This window comes from Xyrauchen texanus, chromosome 12 (assembly GCF_025860055.1).
Source record: "Xyrauchen texanus isolate HMW12.3.18 chromosome 12, RBS_HiC_50CHRs, whole genome shotgun sequence".
In the NCBI taxonomy this organism is placed as follows: domain Eukaryota; kingdom Metazoa; phylum Chordata; class Actinopteri; order Cypriniformes; family Catostomidae; genus Xyrauchen; species Xyrauchen texanus.
Window position 1 is genome coordinate 24,412,822 of NC_068287.1, and position 13,059 is coordinate 24,425,880.

Consider the following 13,059-nt stretch of genomic DNA (forward strand, 5'->3'; position numbering starts at 1 on the left):
TCATCCCCCTCCCTAATCCGGACAAGGTGAGAAGTGTTGCATAAGTTTAATTTTGTAAAGACGAATACTCCCTGCAAGACTTCCAAAGTTGAGAACATCAACGGCAATGTGTGGGTTGTGCGTTACCAACCAAGGATACCCCAATACTATTAGTGCCGATAGAGATTGGATCAGGAAAAAGGACAACTCTGACACCAGGAGCTGTGGGCATACTCGACCCAGACTAAATGATCATTCCGTGAAGACAGATCATGGGAGTCCACACAGTGCAGGGTTTTCTCAAGTTCCTGATTTGCCTGCTCTGCTTGCCCATTTGTCTGGGGGCGGAACCCAGAGGACAAACTCACAGTAGCTCACTGCTCCATATGATTTCTAGAGACGAAGTTGACTGGCTTGGTGGAATGGGTTATGATGTTCAATGGCATTCCTCTGAGGGTGTGAGGTGTGACAGGTTTGTCCAACTGGACCAATGGAACTTGCCACTTGGAAGCCACGTCGAAATCCTTAAAGTTCCCTTCAGCTCCGGAAGCGGAGTCCACCAATGCGGAGACAGTGTGACTGGTTGATTCATACTGTAGCTGGGCCAGGAGAAGCATGCGTAATCTGGAGGTTTTATCCAGGGGTGTTGCGCTCACAAGTAACCCCCTGCCTACTGACAAACTGTTTTTTACAGGACAGGAAACTGAGAAATTACCAGGATGGGCATAATGAAACAGAATGCTTGAATGAGGCATCGGAGCTTCTCCTTATGAGAAATCTGAGCCTTACCGACTTGCATGGGCTCTGCCTCGAACCGTGATTCTGGTGACCTGACTGAAACTGTGGACTGTGTACATTGATCCACTCGGATGGCTAGATCCAACAAGTCATCTAACCGATCCCACTCGCAGTGATTGTTCCACTCACAAGATGCAGCAAGGGTACAGAACTCGATGGCAGTTTGCGACCCACCGATATCCCTGAGATAGTCCGGATAAAACCCTCACTGCCTCACGACCTTAAGCCAAGCGATCGAACACCCGGCAGAGCTCCATGGCGAATGCTTCTGGTGAGGAGCATGATAATGCATGCCAACCTTCATTGTCTCTGACTGGAAAGCAGAGGGCTGCAACGTGAAGATCAAGGAACATTGAGAAAGGAAAGTGCTGAAGGACCCTGCCTCACCTGAGAATGGGTCTGAAGGGTTGATGCAAGCCTCTGAGCTTTCAAAAACGTGGGGAAATACCGGAGCCAATAAGGGCACTGGCGGAGTTTTTAAATGATAGAGGTGAGCTCAGAAAGCTGTGACGCCATCATCTCCAGAGCCTGGTTAGAAGTGGAGATCTGATCTTGCTGACATCCCAGTGAGGCTCCCTGCTGAGAAAGGGTGGAGCAAAGAGTAGATTCCTCCTCTAGTTCCATCCAGGCTAGATTGTTCTGTCACAAAGTTGAGACAAAGAGACCCAAGAGCAGAGGAACAGTTCAAAGGATTTATTAACAATAAATTAAAACATCAACAGATCCAGGTGAGGTGTTAAGATCCCAGCACTGACTGCAGAACAAGGTGACGGGTGTGTTTGTCGATGAGTGTGTGCTGAGTAGCGTGCAGTGAGCAGATCCGAGATAAGGAATCCTTTGTGAAGAGTGTGTTCGTAGGCGAGTGTATGCATTGGGGTAGTCAGGAGCAGATTCATGAGGAATCCTCCGCTGAAGAGATGTAGACGATGAGAACAGCTGTAAAACAAACTAAAGGCAACCACACTCCCGACATATGGGCAGAGACGGGCAATCAAAACAGATACATGAGACAGGACCACTAGGCAGAGAGAGCTAGGTGAGTTACTTCAACACCAAACAACAATCTAGCAAAGAACATGACACAACGAAGGGCTTAAATGGGCAGTGAATTAGTGGAGAGACAGGTGCTGCTAGCATGCAAATTAGTGGCGTGATCAGTGTTCCCATGGAAACACTGATCATATCGACAGCACCAGAGACACATGAGGGAGAGAAATAACAAAACAAACAGAACAGACTGCCAAACTCACTGGAACCATGACACAAAGTGACTGCAAATCTGCCCCTCACAGCTCGTTAATCCCATTAAAAAATTAAAGATTGCTCTACTGTGAATAAGGTACATAGACCATAAAACATTTAAAAAGCATGTTGACGTATTTCACGTATTTCTCCTCCCTTTCAGTATGTCACACCAAATTTCAGGATTTAGTTACATCACATGAACCATTATTTGTTGTAAGGGGAGGGACATTCTCATTCAAGAGAGCATTTGATTGGACAAAAGTCTGTATAGGACAAATTATTGTAAATTTTACATTTGTACAGTATATGGCTGAAAGTAAACTCAATGTTTAGGAGTACACTAGCATATACTGTAGATGGCCTCAAAGCAAACAGACGTGGACTAAAATATATATATTCTTTTTTATTTTTTTTATTTTAATTGGATCTTTAATATTCAGTAAGAAGAGACTTAGTGACAGTATAATTAGTGTCTTAATACTACAGAACATTTTCCTTATAATTAATTCAGTATGATCTGATCAGTCTCAACATAAACATCCAAATGTTTCTATTAGTCTTTAAAAAAGTATTTCTCAGAAATGAAACGTGGCCATTGAAAAAGCCAGCTGTAATCCTCTAATGCAAAATACCATTGCATCTCATTGTTTGTCTGTGATTAATTTCTCTGGTAGTGGTGCTTGATGATTCAAAACGGGTGGCCAAGAGGCGTTTGATTGAGGAAAACAGGGAGAAAAGGAAGAAAGGGGAGATAGTGAAGACGCTGCACAATCGACCCGAGCCTACCCTCTCAGAGTGGGAGCTGATTCGAATGGTGACTGAGGCTCACCGCCACACCAATGCACAGGGCCCTCACTGGAAACAGAAACGCAAGTTCCTAGTAAGTGGCCTGCTCATGCCTGTATGCCTGTGTGATCTTAAGCTTTTTTCAGTGTTAAATTAAAATGTTGATTAACTTCCACTTAACTTCCACTGGCCCACCACATTTTTTTTTTATAACTACATATTTTTATATGAAAGAGCAACATACTTTTATATGAGAGAGAGAAATACGAACATAAAAATTATTACTGGCAAAAACAAATAATAAAGAAAAAATGGTTTAAATTAGCTGGATTTCAGTATGCTTATATTAATTTTCTGGGTTCAATACAATATAAGATCAATTGACAGAATTTTTGGCATAATGTTGATTGCCAAAAAAATATTTTTGATTTGTCCATCCTTTTCTTTAAAGAAACAGCAAAAATCTGGGTTACAGTGAGGCCAATTTTTGGAGGGTTTAAAGGCAGAAATGTGAACCTTATAATTTTATAAAAGCACTTACATGAATTCTTCTGTTAAAACTCATGTAATAATTGAGCCATAAAACTGTAAATTGTCACTGTAAATTGTTATTGTCATTTTAGGGTTTTATTACAGCATCATGGCAACAAGGTGCCAAAGTAAAATTGGCTCTAACTTTACACAGAAAAGGTTAAAAAGTGTGTTGTCTCACTTAAATCATGTTAACATGCACATTGTTTATGTCTTGTGGTTATACTTTTAAAACAGTGAGTATTTTAACTTTAATGTATTGGCCCCATTCACTTCCAATGTAAGTGTTGTGGAGGTAAGTGAGGACCCAAGAGCGATGTAACAGAAATGTTGTTCTTTAATGAAAAGTTCTTAGCAACACAAAAATGAACACAAAATCTTCTCCTTGAGAGGCAAAGGTTAACACAAACAACCCGCAGAGTGGGCGATGAATAAAGGAAGCTACTTCTGAGCTCTTAGCGAGTGTCCCTTAGGCAGCAGCCGGGGCTTGCAGTGTTGCGCCGTCAGGCTGTAGACTCCCCTGGGGTAGACAGGGATCGAGGCGAGACCGTGGGGACCAGACCTCTGGCAGCGCGGGGCGAACTGAACAGAACACAAATATATCCACGGAGAAAAGAGCGTAGAGAGGCGGATGCCAATAGGACAGGACTGGACAGCGACAGGTAGACAACGGCTTGTTTCAACGTGTGAAACTCAAGTGAGACTCAGACAACGAAAGCAGCGAAAGCAGGGAAAGAAGTAGAGATCTAATCAGCGGGAAAACGGGAACAGGTGGGAAGGGAATTGACGGAGAATTAAGGGGAGATGAGAAGCAGCTGGAGAACGAGAGGAAGGGGGAGAAGTAACCAGAGAGGGCCAGCAAATGGCGAAAGAGTAGCAGGAAAGAACAAGAACAAAACATATAATGACTGGACAGGACGAGACATGACAGTACCCCCCCTCAGCGAGCGTCTCCTGGCGCTCCCGAGGAGGAAACCTGGTGGTTCCGGAGGAAATCATCAATCAGCGAACGGTCCAGCACGTCCCGAGAGGGAACCCAACTTCTCTCCTCGGGACCGTATCCCTCCCAATCTACCAGAAACTGATGACCACGACCCCGGGGACGCATGTCTAGAATCTTGCGGACCCTGTAGATGGGCGCGCCTTCAACGCGAACGGGGGGGAAGAGGGGCGAGTGGGAGCGCGAACAGCGGGCTTGACACAAGAGACGTGGAAAACCGGGTGAACACAGCGAAGATAGCGGGGAAGAAGAAGTCGCACCGCAACGGGACTAACGACCAGAGAAATACGGAACGGACCGATGAAGCGCGGGGTCAATTTACGAGAGGCGTACTTAAGGGGGAGGTTGAGGGTGGAGAGCCACACCCTTTGGCCGCGACAGTATCTGGGACTTTTGGTTCTATGTTTGTTAGCACCCTTAACAGTCTGGGCCCTAAAACGGCACAGGGCTGATCTGACACCTCTCCAGGTGCGTTCACAGCATTGGACGAAAGCTTGGGCGGAGGGAACGTTGGAGTCGGCGAGCTGCGACGCGAACAGCGGGGGTTGGTATCCAAGGCTACACTGAAAGGGGGACAGACCGGTGGCGGACGACGGAAGGGAGTTATGGGCATATTCGGCCCAGGGAAGGTGCTCAGCCCAGGACGCGGGGTTACGGAAGGAGAGACTGCGCAAGATGCGACCAACAGTCTGATTGGCCCGTTCGGCTTGACCGTTAGACTGAGGGTGGAAGCTGGACGAGAGACTGACGGAAGCCCCGATCAAACGACAAAATTCCCTCCAAAATTGAGACGGGAACTGCGGACCCCTGTCCGAAACGATGTCGGAGGGAAGGCCATGAATTCTGAAAACATTTTTGATGATAATTTGCGCCGTCTCCTTGGCAGAGGGGAGCTTAGCGAGGGGAATAAAATGGGCCGCCTTGGAGAAACGATCGATAACCGTGAGAATTACTGTTTTACCTGCCGACGAAGGAAGACCGGTGATGAAGTCTAGGGCAATATGGGACCACGGTCGCGAAGGGATAGGAAGTGGTCTGAGGAGGCCGGCAGGGGGGGAGTTACCGGACAAGCCACCACGAAACGACGCGTATCACGTTCTCGAGTGGGCCACCAAAAGCGCTGGTGAATGGAAGCGAGTGTGCCCCAAACACCGGGGTGGCCTGCCAACCTGGCCGAGTGGGCCCACTGAAGGACGGCCAGGCGGGTGGGGGTGGGAACAAAAAGGAGGTGTCTGGGACAGTTGCGCGGCGAAGGAGTGCTAACGAGCACTTGTGTAACTTGTCTCTCGATTCCCCAGACCGTCGCCCCGACGACACAACACTTCGGGAGGATTCCCTCAGAGTCCGCGGGGACCACAGAAGAAAAGAGACGCGATAGGGCATCAGGCTTGATGTTTTTAGATCACAAACTCGAATCGAGTAAAAAACAGAGCCCAGCGAGCCTGGCGCACATTAAGTCGTTTGGCGGAGCGAATGTACTCTAGGTTTCTATGGTCCGTCCAAACGATAAACGGAACGGACGCCCCCTCCAACCACTGTCGCCATTCGCCTAGAGCTAGGTGGATGGCGAGCAACTCTCGGTTCCCTGCATCGTAATTACGCTCGGACGGTGACAGGCGATGAGAGAAGAAAGCGCAAGGGTGGACCTTGTTGTCAGAGGGAGAGCGCTGGGAAAGAATGGCTCCTACGCCTACTTCGGACGCGTCAACCTCGACGATGAACTGTCTAGACAAATCAGGGGTGATAAGGATGGGCGCGGACGTAAAGCGGCTCTTGAGGAGGTCAAAAGCCCTCTGGGCGGAAGCGGACCATCTAAAGCGTGTCTTGATGGACATGAGGGCGGTCAGGGGAGAAGCCACCTGACTGAAATTGCGGATAAAGCGTCGATAAAAATTAGCGAAGCCGAGAAAACGCTGCAGCTCGACACATGACTTAGGTGCGGGCCAGTCTATAACGGCTTGGACCTTGGTGGAATCCATCCTAATACCCTCAGCGGAAATGACAGAACCAAGAAAAACTACGGAAGGGGCATGGAAGGTGCACTTCTCTGCCTTAACGTAGAGACGATTCTCTAATAAACGTTGAAGGACACGGCGAACATGCAAGACATGAATCTGGAGTGACGGCGAAAAAATCAAAATATCGTCGAGATAAACGAAAACAAAAATGTTCAGCATGTCTCTTAGGACGTCGTTGATGAGTGCCTGAAAGACAGCTGGGGCGTTAACAAGGCCGAACGGAAGGACCCGATATTCAAAGTGCCCTAACAGGGTGTTAAACGCCGTCTTCCACTAGTCCCCCTCCCTAACGCGTACGAGATGGTAAGCGTTACGCAGATCCAACTTGGTAAAAAACTTGGCCCCCTGCAAGATCTCGAAAGCTGAAGACATAAGAGGAAGCGGGTAACGATTCTTAACTGTAATGTCATTCAGCCCTCGATAATCCATGCATGGGCGCAGAGAACCATCCTTCTTAACAAAAAAGAATCCCGCCCCGGCGGAGAAGAGGAGGGAACAATGGTACCGGCGTCGAGCGTAGTAGATAAGTAATCTTCAAGAGCTTGACGCTCGGGGACCGACAGCGAGTAAAGTCTTCCGCGGGGAGGAGTGGCTCCCGGAAGAAGCTCGATCTTACAATCATATGAGCGATGCGGAGGGAGAGAAGCGGCCCGGGACCGACAGAACACCGTCCGCAGATCGTGATAATCCTCCGGCACACCTGTTAAATCACCAGGCTCCTCCTGAGAGAGAGAGACAGAGGAAATGGGGGGAATAGCAGACATTAAACATTTCACATGACAAGAGACATTCCAAGACAGGATGGTATTCTTAGACCAATTAATAGAGGGATTATGTTGAACTAACCAGGGATGGCCTAAAACAATAGGAGCAAATGGTGACTGAAAAATAAAAAAAGAAATGGTCTCGCTGTGATTACCAGAGACAGTGAGGGTCAAGGGTAACGTCTCACGCAGAATCCCGGGGAGAGAACTGCCGTCCAAGGCTAACAGGGCCGTGGGCTCCTTTAAATCAGAAAGGGGGATACAATGCTCTCGAGCCCAAGTCTCATCCATGAAACAGCCCTCCGCCGCAGAGTCAATCAAAGCTTTGCAGGTGGCGGAAAAGCCGGTCCAGCGGAGATGGACGGGGAATGTGGAACAGGACCTTGAAGGAGAGGCCAGGGTTGTTGCGCTCATCAGTCGCTCTCCCTTCACTGGTGAGCTCTGGCTTTTACCGGGCAGGATGTGACGAGATGAGTAGCAGCGCCGCAGTAGAGACAGAGGCGGTGGTTGATTCTTCGCTCCTTCTCCTTAGCCGAGATGCGGATACCTCCGAGTTGCATGGGCTCCGAAAACACGGTGGAGGAGGAGGAGGATGGTAGTGCAGTGGAGAGGGGGGCAAAGGGGAGAGCGGAATCAGCCCTACGGACTCGACGATGAAGGTCGATTCGCTTCTCGATGCGGATGGCGAGTTCAATTGCGGAATCCACTCGGGAGGGAACTTCACGGGAGAGAATCTCATCCTTGACCTCCGCGCAGAGACCCTCCAGAAAGCGGGCGAGTAACGCCGGCTCGTTCCAGTCGCAGGAGGCAGCAAGAGTCCGAAATTCAATGGAGTAATCCGTGATGGACCGCTTACCCTGACATAGCGAGGACAGGACTCGGGAGGCCTCTTCGCCAAACACGGAGCGGTCAAAAACCTGTATCATCTCCTTAAAGTCCTGATATAGGTTAATACAGTCAGCCTCCGCCTCCCAGATGGTCGTACCCCATTCACGAGCCCGTCCAGAAAGGAGGGATAACACGTATGCGACGCGAGCCCGGCTCAGGGAGTAAGTGGTGGGCTGGAGAGAGAAAACAACATCGCATTGGGTGAGAAACGCACAGCACTCCGTGGGCTCACCAGCATAGCAAGGCGGGTTGTTGATCCTGGGTTCAGGAGGCTCAGAAGCCCTGGAGGCAGCCGGAGGATCGAGGCGAAGAGCATGAATCTGTCCGGTGAGATCGGAGACTTGAGCAGCCAGGGCCTCGATGGCATGTCACGCAGCAGATAACTCCCTCTCGTGTCTGCCTAACATTGTCCCTTGGAGCTCGACAGCTGGCTGAAGAGGATTCGGGACCGCTGGGTCCATTCTGGTCTGAGTCTTCTGTTGTGGAGGTAAGTGAGGACCCAAGAGCGATATAACAGAAATGTTGTTCTTTAATGAAAAGTTCTTAGCAACACAAAAATGAACACAAAATCTTCTCCTTGAGAGGCAAAGGTTAACACAAACAACCCGCAGAGTGGGCGATGAATAAAGGAAGCTACTTCTGAGCTCTTAGCGAGTGTCCCTTTGGCAGCAGCCGGGGGTTGCAGTGTTGCGCCGTCAGGTTGTAGACTCCCCTGGGGTAGACAGGGATCGAGGCGAGACCGTGGGGACCAGACCTCTGGTAGCGCGGGGCGAACTGAACAGAACACAAATATATCCAGGTAATTAACGGAGAAAAGAGCGTAGAGAGGCGGATGCCAATAGGACAGGACTGGACAGCGACAGGTAGACAACGGCTTGTTTCAACGTGTGAAACTCAAGTGAGACTCAGACAACGAAAGCAGCGAAAGCAGGGAAAGAAGTAGAGATCTAATCAGCGGGAAAATGGGAACAGGTGGGAAGGGAATTGACGGAGAATTAAGGGGAGATGAGAAGCAGCTGGAGAACGAGAGGAAGGGGGAGAAGTAACCAGAGAGGGCCAGCAGATGGCGAAAGAGTAGCAGGAAAGAACAAGAACAAAACATATAATGACTGGACAGGACGAGACATGACAGTTAGTGCCTCACTATAACCCAGATTTGTTTTAAAGAAAAATGAGGGGCAAGTAAAAATGTATTTAGAAGTTGTAAAATTGTCTATAACTTTACAAAGAAAAGGTTAATAAGTGATGTTGTCTCTCTTAAATCATGTTAGCCAACATATTGTGTATGTCTTGTGGCTATACATTTGAAACAGTGAGTATTTTAACATTTATGTATTGGCCCCATTCACTTCAATTGTAAGTGCCTCACCGTAACCCAGATGTATTTGTGGTAATCATTATTATGACACAAATGCCGTCGATTGAGCTTAACTTGTATTGAACCTGTAATATTCCTTGAACTTTGGTAAGTATGAAATAAGTTCAAAAAATGCCACAGCAAATGTAGTTGCTTTGCTATTTACCAAACTGTACTGTTTAAAACTGACTTATATTTTTCTAAATTTTAAAGGTTCAGTCTCATTACATTTAATTAAATACTTAACATTTATTTGGAATTCATAAATACACTATTAAACAGATTAACTAATTTGTCATACTATATCTGAAATGAGTTTATATATTTTGCATAAAAATTAAGTTTGCAATAATTATTCTATTTTTAAGCATTAATAGCTGTGGCATCCGGTGACTTGTTCATCATTGTCAATCCATGCTAACTGATGATTCAAAGACTATCACAACTCATTCAACTCAACAATCTCATTCTTGCAAAACCTCAAAAACAACCTTGTCTATGTTAGCCAACTAAATAACATTACATCGTTGATGTATATAAATGATTAGAATTTGCAACAACATGTTGAATTCATCAAAGAGAACCAAATATAATTTTATATAGGTATTTTATTTCGTTGTGTTGTCTTATGTGGTCCTGTGTTGGTCCTTTGTTGTTTTTATGTAGCACCATGGTCCTGGAGGAACGTTGTCTCGTTTTGCTGTGTACTGTACTAACTGTATATGGTTGAAACGACAATAAAAACCACTTGACTTGACTTGACTTGACTTGAAATGTTTAAGTTTGCAAGACATAAGAACTTGTAAAGTAATGTGCAAAAGTTTTAGGCAGTTTTGTTGAATAGTGAGGATACTTTAAAAATAATGGCACAATTAATTTTTATTTATCAATTAACTTCATACAAAGTCCAGAAAACATAAAATACATTTGACCACCCTATGCCTTAAAAATATCACTTTTCTCCTACAGTATGTACACAACTGTTCTTTTGAGAATCGTCCCCATTGTCACATCATCAAGCTGTGCATAATTCCTTCATCATGACAATTGTGTTTGAATGTCAGGGGTCAAAACGTACATTGCCTAGCAACAAGATGAAGTGTTAGACAGAGTGAGCTGCCTTGATTTGAACATTGATGATGTTGACCAATGAGCATTGATGATGGCGTTTTCACAAGGCAATGACTAATACTCCATTTATATTCAAAGAAACAGCATGCTCATATAAAACATGCTGGGTGAATGATTTAGATAAATGAGGATGGATGGATGGATGGATGGATGGATGTTTTTTGTCACATTTCATTAGAAACACCTCACAGATATTTTTCACTCCTGTCACATCCCTATATTTGTTTGTCCTTCAGCCAGAAGACATTGGACAGTCTCCAGCCCCCACATCAGACAATGACAAAGTGGACCTGGAGGCCTTTAGTGAGTTCACCAAGATTATCACCCCTGCCATCACAAGAGTTGTGGACTTTGCCAAAAAACTGCCCATGTTCTCTGAGGTTAGTGTCTGTTGTTGCAAAGATTTGCATTTGTAACCAAACACTTGCTAATTTCTTCACTGTGACCGAAAGCCCTTGAACAAATAATGGTCTTTTGATAAATACACATTTTCGTAAACATCACTGTACTGCATTATTACGAAAACTGTGAGAGACAGAGACTGCTGTGAAAGAGCAATTATATGCTCAGCTCCAGCTGTCACAGCACAAATCACAAATCTGTGTGACTTCTCATCTTTCACTGTGTGTTTCGTCTAGTTTCACATGTGTTCTTGTTTGTTATCACATCTTAGTAATACCTTAATTAAAACAGAATTGGCTGGGATTATGGGCTGTTCCTCTGCTTTAAAACAGTTGTTATTTTGTCATTCTCCTGTGAACATATAATCACAAATCATCACTTGGTGCCTTAGTGTACTGGAGGAAAGCAAAGCTTCTTTTCTGTCTCTAGTTGAGGAGAGATGCTTGTGATTTTAGTCTCACTAGGAATCCCAAAATGCCATAATTTATATGGCAGATCAGTAACTGTCAAAAGAATATAGTGTTTTCCTGTTAAAGGTTCAACAATAAGGATTTTCTCCGCTAGCACGTTCGTGCTAGTAGTCCAGATTTTACTAGCCCTGCCAAAATTTTCTCTGGTCACATCAAAAATATTAGAATTATTTTAGCTTCAAAAGTTATTATTTTAAACAATTTAGAAAAATAATTTTGAGTGTAAAAAAATGTAAAACATTTGATAACTATGATCCTTATACGAAATATTCATAAGCACACTTTTGCTGGAAAATTATTAAACACAGTGCGACACATTACTGATTTATTTATAATTTTAAACCAGATCTAACCGATGCTTGCAAGACTACCACAAAAAATTATTACATACTTAGACATCATCTATGTGAGATAACTTTACCTTGGTGACAAATCTACAACAGCTCAATTTGCCACAACAATGTTCCCTTTTTTATAGAAAGTTGTTTGAGCCAGATATGCCCTTGATAAACAATGTAAAATATAGTAAGGCTGCACTGGGCAAGTAACCGTTCCATCAGCTGGCCTGAAACTATCTCACACTGGCCCTGGACCTTTGGGTCATCCTTACTGTAGAGCTCAGCTGTATGCTCTATTCTCTATTATTGGTGTACAGCTGCCTTGTGAAGACCAGATTATCCTGCTGAAAGGCTGCTGTATGGAGATTATGTCCTTGCGTGCAGCAGTGCGGTACGATCCGGAGAGTGAGACTCTTACCCTAAGCGGAGAGATGGCTGTCAGTCGAGAGCAGCTGAAGAACGGAGGTTTGGGGGTGGTGTCTGATGCTATTTTTGACTTGGGCAAGAGCCTGTCACAGTTCAATCTGGATGACTCAGAGGTGGCACTGCTGCAGGCTGTACTGCTCATGAGTTCAGGTGAGAGCTACAGATATGGGTTTTCTAAAAAGCATTGCAATATGTCTTTTTAAAAAGTGAAATGTGTCATTTCCTCACCACTAGCATCACCAAATGGAGTTTCAAAAATAATGACCCAAACTCACACCACTGGTTGAGTCAGTGTTGCTGTGTCAGGCTGCTCAAACAAACAGACCAAACAAGCTCCAAAATAAGCACCATAAAAGTAGTCTATAAGATACATGCACTATATTCCAAGTCAAATTTTGGTCATCATTCATTTATGAGTGTTCCTGCCGTCATCACATGTGGTCAGGCGAGACATGTTGCTGTTTACATCTGATCACTTAAATGTCTCCTGTGACCACTTGTGTTCGGATTTCGAGGAGAGGGTCTTTGATTTCATGACAACATATATCAATCGCAATGTCAATGTGTTACTACATGATTATAAAGTGCAACAAAGTCTGAATAAACAAGGAAAACACAAACAAAACCACCATTTCTCCCAGATGCAGTTGAAATTTAAAATATAAAGAAATGCAACATTTCAAACTAAATTATCTGTTGTTTTAGTGAAGTACCTGTATTGCTGGGTTTCAGATGTGTGTGCTTCTCATCTTTGTCACTGCATGTTAATATCAGGCACACTGAAGGAGATCCATGAAGTTCTCATGATTGTGCATGTATTTGCTTTTTAAAATGTTCAGATTGGACAATTATTTACTTTTAAAGCAGTATGTTACTGGCAAAATTAAAAACACTTGCTGTAGTGCAGTGGTTGATTGACAGGTGAG

The 13,059-nt window shown here is 45.1% G+C and overlaps 1 protein-coding gene across 2 annotated transcripts in view; it reads left to right on the forward strand.

Moving 5' to 3' along the window:
• Nucleotides 1-13,059, forward strand: part of LOC127652744 (thyroid hormone receptor alpha-A-like) — a 79,592-nt gene that overhangs the window by 58,503 nt on the left and 8,030 nt on the right. For both annotated transcript variants that reach the window (XM_052139092.1, XM_052139093.1), the window contains 3 exons: nucleotides 2,697-2,902; nucleotides 10,734-10,877; nucleotides 12,025-12,283. In XM_052139092.1, coding sequence (XP_051995052.1) covers nucleotides 2,697-2,902; nucleotides 10,734-10,877; nucleotides 12,025-12,283 — 609 coding nt within the window. The remainder of the gene's footprint in view (nucleotides 1-2,696; nucleotides 2,903-10,733; nucleotides 10,878-12,024; nucleotides 12,284-13,059) is intronic.